The following is a 9,803-nucleotide window of genomic DNA, read 5'->3' on the forward strand; positions in this document are numbered from 1 at the left end:
AGGGATATCTTCCCACCTGGTGGAGAAGAAATCAGGGGGGAAGATATACTGTTACATCGGATAAGCGGTTGAAGATGAGTGAGTGATGAGTGTTTCTGCCAGTCTAATAGCTGTTAGTGGTTAGCATATTTGTTAGCGGTTAGCTCACGCCAACTTGGCTATACTCTTGAATTTTCTGGTCCACAAAGTACACTACTAGTACACTTTACAGAAATCCTGCGTGATGCTGGCAGATAGGGTGGCTCTTCTAGCGAGCCATGTCCATAAGCTAGAACAGCTTCTTAGCTCAGCGGAGATAGATGTTACGGGCACTCCAGACGAGGTTAGTGTTGGGCCAGCTAGCATGCCCATAAGCATCAGCCTAAAAACGCCGGCTCTGGAGGATGGCTTTTGGACTATCGTTAGGCGGAAGAAGTTACGTAGGGCTATTATCTATTATTATTACATTATAAGGACATGGTGCCCATTTGTGGTACCCTGATAACACTCACCACTGCAAACTGTGAACCAGTTTTCTTCCTTGGATATGCCTGATGTGAGTTCTTTGAGCCCACAGGCGACTTCTACTCGTATCTCCAGGCCGAAAAGCTGGGATTTAGTGATAGGGGATTCTATCACCCGCAAACTCAGGTTACAGACGCCAGCTGACGTCAAATGTATTCCTGGGGCCAGAGCTCCCGACATTGCCTCCCATCTTAGGCTGCTGACACTGCAGAAGGAAAGACAGACAAAGAAACATGACACCAGATACTGTCACATAGTTATTCACATCGGTGCCAATGATGTCAGGATGAAGCACTCAGAGGTCACAAAAATAGAGATAGAGAGGACTTGTGACCTTGCCAGAAAGATGTCGGCATCAATTAATAGTCTCTGGTCCCCTTCCCTCAGAGGGTAATGATGAGGGATTTAGCAGGCTGACATCATCAAATAGGTGGCTGGTGCAATTTTGTTGACAGCAAGGCTTTAGTTTTATTGATAACTGGCCTTTGTTCTGGGGCTGTTGTGACCTGCTAATGCCAGACGGCCTTCACCCTACCAGAGAAAGTGCCGCCATCTTGTCTGCGAACATAGATAGAGCTCTACAGGGAGGGTAACATTAGGATTTTACAGCAGGCCACGGAGCAGGTTATTAGAGACCCTGCAGGGCTTATGACAGATGTGGATGTGGAATCCATTAGCTTAGCAGGGAAATTAGTGCAGTGTATCTGCCAGGGAGGGAAATTCATCAAGTTGAGACTGTGGCCTGTTTCCGTAGACATGTCCATAAAAATCACAGGGGTATATGCTTTGAAAACTTAATAGCCATTACTACTTTGGATGATGTTGAAATTGAGGATGGTCTGTTGGCTGTTCCAGCAATAACAAATATTTTGTGTCTGCTACCTATAACCCGCATGGAATGTCTCAAACCTAAACCTACTTCCAGGCATCTCATATATGCTACTCTGGAACCACCCCTAAATCCAAACAGTCCAACTGTCAACCCCACTGAGGTCCTTAGTCTGGGTCTCATTAACATAAGATCACTATCCTCAAAATCGTTGCTGATTAATGATCTAATTATGGATCATCACTTAGATATGATTGGGTTATGTGAAACCTGGCTTAAACCTACAGCTGTCCTCCCCTTAAATGAGGCCTGCCCACCGGCGTACACATTTAGTCACGTCCCTTGTGGTGTGAAGCAAGGTGGGGGTGTTGCTCTTATTTATAAATCGAGGTTTAGTCTATTAGCTGTTGGTCACAAATACAACTCGTTTGAACATCTGTGTTAAGGATTTTATATATATATATATATATATATATGTTATCACTGTTAAACATTTGTACCTTCGTCTTCTTTCTTATGAAAACGGTGTTGTGCTGTTTGCACCTAACCCCGAGAATGTATGTGTTATTCAACCTTGTTTTAGCACTCTGGGGTCAATCTGAGCTGGGAATGAAGGGCTGGATGTACTTATTATTATAATATAACTTTGTTTTCGCAGCCTCTAACGACTGGGAGTAAGAGAACGTTTTGACTGTTGTGATGTGGTGCTTAGTGTGAAGGAGTGTGAAGGACAGGACACTTCAGGCAGATGCAGAACAGCTGATAACTGCAACAGACGAACGAGATGTGCTGACCTGTGTAAAAGAAAGTGTTCTTCCTTACAGCTGCACTTATTGACGTATGCGTTTATGTTACGGGAAGAAACTTGTCTTGCGTCATCACCCCCACCCTTAGGACAAGTTTTGTTTATGTGATGAGGGCGTCTCTTAATAAAAAGAGCGGAAAAGCAGGCCAGACTTTAGTGTAGCCTTGGTGTACAGCCTGACTGCACTCCGCGCGTAAAATTTGACTTTCTGTCTCACTGGTGTTTCTTGACTCTGTTTGTCTTGTTAAAGGTTTTAAAAATGTTTGGAGGAGAAAATACCCAACAATCTGATTCTCCGCTCTGCCCACAATGCTATATATTGACAAGGTCAGAAGAATAAAAATCAGCCATATTAACTTGTCACTGTATATAGGCCCACTGGCTCATACTCTGAATTCTTAGATGAATTTGGTGCGTTCATCTCTAACGTCAACAAGTGCAGATCACATTCTGATTATTGTTGACTTTAACATCCATATAAATAAGCCTTCTGATCTCCTCTGCAAATCATTTATGGAAATTGTGGATGCAGTAGGATTTCAGCAATGCATTTGGGACTCGACGCACATTAGTGGAAATACTCTGGATTTGGTTCTTGCATGTGGTATTGCTGTCACGAATATTGACATCAAGCCTCTTGCTTCGGTGGTCTCTGATCACTCACTTATTAAGTTTACAGTTTCGCTGCCGTGTTTAGTGGAACAACAACCTTATTTATCACTGCGGCAATGCATCAACTCCTCAACTACAACTGAACTTGAAGCTCGACTGCCTGATATCTTAGCTTCACATTTGGAAAAGCTCCATTCAGTAGACAGTCTTGTGGATCATTTAAACTCAGCGCTCAAAACACTCGACATGATTGTGCCACCTCTATTAAAACCACGCCCCCCTCAAGCATAAGGCTAGAGGTCTAGAATGGAAATGGCATTGTTTGAATGAACCAGAAGACAACTTAAAGATCAGAACCATGGGACACGGCAATGAACAAACTAACAGGCAGCCACAGGGGGCGACAGACCCCTGGATGGTTAGTTCAGCCAGAACATTGACTTCGCACAGACCCAGGAAAGGTTTCCTGGTGGTTGTAATATTGATTATTTATTGGCCACACCCACCTTACACAGACACAGCAGCAGCACAGGCGTCACCGCTGACTTGAGGAACAACAGGAAGTGATGTAACAGTGCCAGCATGGCTGCAGTGTCTTTGGAGACGGTGATGTTTGTATATGCCAGTGTGATGTTGGTGGCATGTTCTGGCAGAGCGCAGACAGCGTACACCACGGCTAGCATTAGCAGCGTGCTGTTCAGCTGTCGCTCCATTGCCTGCTGCCTTTTGTGGTTGGTGGAGTGGTCATCATGGCTACGGTGTTTTTGGGGGGAGTTGGCATCACTGTTGACGTTACGGGTGGCCATCTGAGACAGGATGGTGAAGAGGACGGGTAGGCAGAAGTAGCAGCCAAAACACCACCAGATACGGCCCTGAAAGAGGCGGAGTCAAAAAAGAGCATTAGCATGCATGGCTGAGCGCAGTACCACACAGAAGGGCGGAGTCTCACCTGGTGATATCTCAGCAGCAGCGAGTGGAGGGAGTCCGGCAGGTACACAGACAGAGGAGACGAGGGCGTGATGGTGCAGGAGTCCTCCAGCCGGCCGCTGGATGGCGACGTGGTCCGGCTCAGCTGCCACAGGAAGATTTCAGGGCTGGACAGCAGCAGCGCAGCGAGCCACACCAGCAGCAGCTTCAGCAGCACCACGCGGCAGCGCTCCACCGGCCGCGCCTTCGGCTGCGAGGAGCTGGTGGCGGCGTGGAATCGATCGATTCCCAGAGCGCACAGAGTGAAGGAGGTGATGCCCAGAGACACAACCTGTAGAGGAGGTGGAGCATGATGACCTCACTGCCAGAATCACATCCTGTTCCACTTTAAAATAGTCCCCATGGGCTTTTTAGGGAATGAGAAAGTTCCTGGGCCTGTACAGTGGTACTGATATTTTTTTAAAAGGACTTTTCCCACTCAGGCAGCCACACAAAGCATTTTACAGCGACATCACATTCCCGCAGAATGTCTTCATGATGGTAATGCAAGTGGAGTTCTGTTCTGTTCACCCAGCATTTTCCAGTATGGCCTTGAACCTATTCCCTTCTGGTGTCTTCTGTAACTTTCTGGTCCTAGCAGTGAGACCTGGACTCTGAAGCCCCTTTCTCACTTTCACAGATGTGTCTGAAAGTGAGAAACACTTCCCAGGGTCTGGTAATGTGTCCATGTAGGTTTTAACCACGGTGGGATTTCAAAATGTATGAAATGTTCTTCATTACATTGTGAATTTAGAGTTGGGATTAAGTTCAGAGTTGGAGTTAGGGTTGGGGTTAGGTTTCGGGTTGGAGTTGTCCTTTCCCAGTTTTGAATGTCTTTCATTTAAGATGGGTTAGACTAATCCCATTCTCTGTGCTCTTGTCTGTCACCCTCCCAAGTATAAAAAGAATTTTATTAATGACTTTTCAGTCTTTTTAGCTGAGATCATGCCTAATTATGATTTTAATTATTGTTATTAATTATTATTTTAATTATTGGAGATTTTTATATTCATGTGTGTTGTTCTGATCATTTGGTTCAGTCTGTAATTGGTCTCACACACAATTGTGGCCACATACTGGATCTGGTTCTTCCTGCGGTCTGTCGGTAACTGATCGGGAAATTTGTGATTTTGGATTCTCAGATCACTTTCCTGTTTTATTTTCTGTCGATGTGGTACAGGCTGCAGTGCAGCCCTGTGCCCGCCCTCAGCGTCGTCGGGTTATGAACTCCTCTACTGCTGCTCAGTTTTCTGCTGCCTTTCAGCAGTTATGCGCTTCTTTTGAAGTTTGTGATGAGCTTGTCTCCTGGTTGTATTCGTCATGTCAAACCATCTTGGATTCAGTGGCTCCGTTTAAGACTCGGTGACTCATGGCTAATTCTAAGCCTTGGTTAAATGACAGAACTCATGATGTTGCTGAGTGGAAGTGGAAAAAGGACAGACTCCCCAGATACATGCAGCAAGTTTCAGTTTTTGTTTTGTTTTTTTCATGGAAAAAGTTAATATTAAGGCTTGTGTTATAGTTCCTGCTTCTGACCCTTTGACTTTGGTTTCTTGTCCTGTCACTTTATTCAGTTTGAACCTGTGACCTTTTCATTTTTAGAGGATGTAGTAGGGCACATCAAATCTGGTTCTTTTTACGATCCTGTCCCTCCACGATTTTTTAAAGAAATCTTGTGTATCGGGCAACTGGTGGTGGCAATTATAAATCATAGTTTGTCTTCCGGGGTGGTTCCAGCAAAATTTAAATATGCTGTGCTCTAGCCGTTGCTTAAAATATGCAGTCAGGTTTTAAGTAATTTCACTGCAGAGTTTGCGGTACTTAAGGTTTTTACCAACATTTTTCTTGCATGTGACGCTGGGAATTCTTTTATCTTGGTTTTGCTTGATTTAACGGCTTCCTTCGATACAATTGATCACAGTATTATCCCACAGTATTATTATTATCCCAGCTACATCACTTGGTAGGCATTGGTGGTACTGTGCTTGAGTGGTTCCGGTCCTATCTGACAGACAGGATGTTTTCTGTGAATGTCGGTGGCTTTGAATCTTTTGTAGCCTTTGTCATGTAGTGTTCCATGGGGCTCTGTCTTAGGGCCTTTGTTGTTCTCTTTATATTTATTGCCTCTGCATGGGGACTATTTTTAGAAGACATGGGATTTTATTCCACTGCTATGCAGATGATTGCCAGATTTATTTGCCTGTGACTCAGAGGGATGGTCAGTCGTTGAAACGGTTCCTAGCATGTTTAGAAGATGTTAAAGCCTGGCTTGCCTTGAAGTTTGCAAGTTTTAATGAAAAGAAAATAGAGGTGGCGGTTTTTGGACCTAGTAGTGTTTGTGAGTCCTCCTCTGTCGATTTAGGACCCCTGGAAGCATATTTTAAACCGGTTATTCTTAATCTTGGTTTTAAAATGGATAGTGATCTTAAAATGGATAATCTAATTGCAGCAGTGGTGAAATCTAATTTTTATCATTTGAGCTGTTTGGCGACATTGAAACCTTTTCTTTCCAGGCATCATTTCGAGTTGGTCGTTCATGTTTTTGTGTCATCTTGTGTGGATTACTGCATTTCGCTCCATGTGGGAGTAAATCAGTCGCTTCTCTCCCGTGTACAGTTGGTCCAGAATGCAAGGTGCAGCATATGACAGGGGAGCATATGACTCCTGTCCTGGCCGCATTTCACTGGTTGCCCATTCATTTTAGGGTTCATTGTAAAATTGTTATGTTCGTTTTTAAGTCCCTCCATGGTCTAGCTCTGTTGTACCTCTCTGGGCTTCTTCAGCCTTATGTACCTAGTCGGTGTTTCAGGTCAGTTGACCAGCTGCTCCTGCTAGTTCCTAGGTCGAAGTTGGGGTTAGGATTGAAGGTGTAGTTTGTGTTAGGGTTGAAGTTGGGGCTAGGGATGAAGGTGTGGTTTGTGTTAGGGTTGAAGTTGGGGCTAGGGATGAAGGTGTGGTTTGGGTTAAGATAGAAGTTGGGGTTAAGATAGAAGGTGTAGTTTGTGTTAGGATAGAAGTTGGGGTTAGGGTTGAAGGTAGGGTTTGGGTTAGGCTTGAAGTTGGGGATAGGCTTGAAGGTGTAGTTTGCTTTAGGATAGAAGTTGGGGTCAGGTATGAAGTTGGGGTTTAAGTTGAAGTTGGGTTTGGATTAGGGTTGAAGTTGGAGTTTGGGTTGAAGTTGGGGTCTGAGGACCTCAGGAGCACATGGAGGCCCAGGAGGAGAGGATTCATAAAGACAAAGTTGGCGCACAGTTCTTCAGAATTTCAGTTTCAATTTATTTTCATTTATATCGCGCCAAATCACAACAGAGTTGCCTCAAGGCGCTTCACACAGGTAAGGTCTAACCTTACCAACCCCAGAGCAACAGTGGTAAGGAAAAACTCCCTCTGAGGAAGAAACCTCAAGCAGACCAGACTCAAAGGGGTGACCCTCTGCTTGGGCCATGCTACAAACATAAATTACAGAACAGTTGAGAACCGAAGCGGTTCCATGAGGTGTCCGATGCTGTACTTTAAAAATGTGCTGAGATGTGATCATTATTCAGTACTGGAGCAGAAATACCAAAAAATACAAAATAAACAAACCAATACAATAACTTTGTTTTTATCATTTTGTCTTCTGGACTTCGTTGTCCAGGTAACAGCTGCTGAGTGAAACGGATGTTTTCTCATGTTGACCAGTGCCTTGGACCGACTAACCTTGGGTCGACTGATTATCAGTGGCAATCAATAATATATTTATTAGAGATTGACCGATTTGTGTTGGATTTGTTTCGCCCCTAAAGTTTTTCACGGACATACATCCAGTTAGCGACCTCTAGTGGCAACCAGAGACCTGCGATGAGCAACAAGCGTAACCTGCATGTCTTAATTTTCTGGTCATTGTGAAAGCTGAGAGGTTCCACTGCGGCCTGAAGCAGTGGGAGGTTCAGTGATCCTCAGCGGGATCCATCAGGACCTGAAAGCTTCCTGGTTTTTACCGACTGTCCAGGATAAAAATGTGACCCACATCTGCTTTGTCTTTTTTGTTGTTGTTGTTTATCTTTATTTTTCTTTGTTGGGTGTTTTAAGTTAGACTAACGCACTTTCAGCCAATCACAAAGGCAGCAGATGATGAGTTTCCATGGCAACGCTGTGCATCTGTCACAGCAAGGCATGATTAAAAAGCAGGGGGCGGAGCCCAATAATGATCCCAGCTCAGTGGTATGAGGTAAGAATGGTTGGCCCCTGTCCTTTCTATAGCACCACCATCAGGACATAAAATATCACAGCCTGAAGTAGAAAATATTCATTATTTTGGATTTATGTTTAAGTTTGGATAATTAGTTTTTATCTTTCTTGTGACTTCATTCGTGTTTCAAGGTGATGAAGTGATCTGATCCAGATTGTTGTTGGTTCTCATGTTTGCTGTCGTGGGCGGGGGGTGGATTAACGCAGTCATTCCCATCCACCAGGGGTCGCCACTGCAGATCAGACATGAATAAACATGTTAAGTAGACACAGGTTTTATGCCGGATTCTCTTCCTGGTGGGAACATCTCAGACTTACCCACTTACAACATGAGCTCCACCCACCTCCATATAAGGCTCGATGCAGCAGGTGATGTCACCAAAGATCCTCCTATGGGAGAACTGGTTGAGCACTACTACAGGCAGGCAGAACACCAGAACCAAGAAGTCCCAGAATGCCATACTAGCCAGCAGGTAGTTCCAGGCAGACCTCATGTAGTAATTGTTCCAAACGATGCACATAACCGCCATGTTTCCCACCACGCCCGTCGCAAGCAGCACACTGGCCAGCAACAGGATGGCATAGGCCACATATGAGCCCTCCGCCAGCGGGTTGAAGGGGCTGGCGAGTCCGGGACCAGACAAGTTCTGCTGTTGGTGTTTGATTTTGTTGTCATGGTCGCTGCTTCCTGCTGAGACTGTGACAGTGCTGTCGGACTCGGTGGGTTGTGGTGTTGTTAGCGACTCGGTTTCATACGACTGAGCAAAGGTCGACTGTTGCTCCTCCTCGGCACCACGGCCCTGACGACGGTGCCGGTCCTGGACAAGTGGTTCCACGGGCAGTGCAGCGTGGTCCTGGGGAGTCCACAGAGGCTCCGGTTCTACAGCAGCAGGCTTTCTGCTGGGAATGACATGCTGCCTGTTGGACGTGCTGACGCCACTTACGAACGTGAAGAGACAGAACCATGAACCCACAGACATCGCCATGAGGACACTGATCCTGAAGCACGATTCTTTTTGTCAGATCGAACTCTGGAGCACCACAGCTTTCCAATGGGATTCCACCAGGGAATTCTCAGTCCAGGACTTTTCAAGAAAACTCTGCTTAACTTCCAGTTTGACAGAAAGTTATGGATGACCTCAAAATCCAACAAGTTCCAGCAACAAGTGATGAACAAAGGCTGGATGAAGTTCTTGTCTTTTCAAGCTTTGCCATCCATGAGGAGTGCGATCGGTGTCCAGCAGAGACCTGGAGTCCTGGACGTCTGAGGGTCCCTGGGAACAAAACGCCCTCCGGACTCTGGACTCTGAGGGAGCCTTTGTCAGACACACATGAAGCAGACGGCTGAGCAGGACACACACACACACACACACATATGCTACTCTGCTGCCCCCTAGTGGTGGTTTGTGTGGGCTATCCCTGATCTGCCTCAGATGAGACTGTTCTTGTGGCTGCCTTTAAATGTTGGGGCCCCCGTGGGCCCTCTCTGTGGGGTCACAGGGTCACACCTCAGTTTGAGGGCCGTGTGGCTTTCAGGTAGCTGGTTAACGATCACACTTCTGTTTTTGTCTTTGTAATGTCTGAAAGTGAATCAGGATCTTCATGAGAATGAAGCAGAAAATTCAGATTAGAAGAAAAATCATAAAACAATATGACAGGAATTTAATTCAAAGAACGTGTTGTCTGAAACATATGATAGCAGCAGGGGTGGAGCCAGAAATATTTGGTGGGGCGGGGGGGGGTCTGATACTTCACAACCGGGCAAACCACTTAATTCAATATCTTTTGTTTATACAGCACCAAATCACAATAAAGGTGCTTCACATGAGTAAGGTCTAAATATCACCAAACCCCCTG

The 9,803-nt window shown here is 45.4% G+C and overlaps 1 protein-coding gene across 1 annotated transcript in view; it reads right to left on the reverse strand.

Annotated features, from left to right (window-relative positions):
• LOC117511424 (G-protein coupled receptor 37-like 1) overlaps nucleotides 1-8,932 on the reverse strand; it is a 31,856-nt gene extending 22,924 nt beyond the window's left edge. The window contains 3 exon segments of the mRNA XM_034171452.1: nucleotides 3,257-3,622; nucleotides 3,700-4,008; nucleotides 8,291-8,932. Of these exon segments, the coding sequence (XP_034027343.1) occupies nucleotides 3,257-3,622; nucleotides 3,700-4,008; nucleotides 8,291-8,932 (1,317 nt within the window).
• Nucleotides 8,933-9,803: the final 871 nt, after the last annotated feature.

The sequence above is a fragment of the Thalassophryne amazonica genome, chromosome 6, assembly GCF_902500255.1.
Source record: "Thalassophryne amazonica chromosome 6, fThaAma1.1, whole genome shotgun sequence".
Classification (NCBI taxonomy): Eukaryota; Metazoa; Chordata; class Actinopteri; order Batrachoidiformes; family Batrachoididae; genus Thalassophryne; species Thalassophryne amazonica.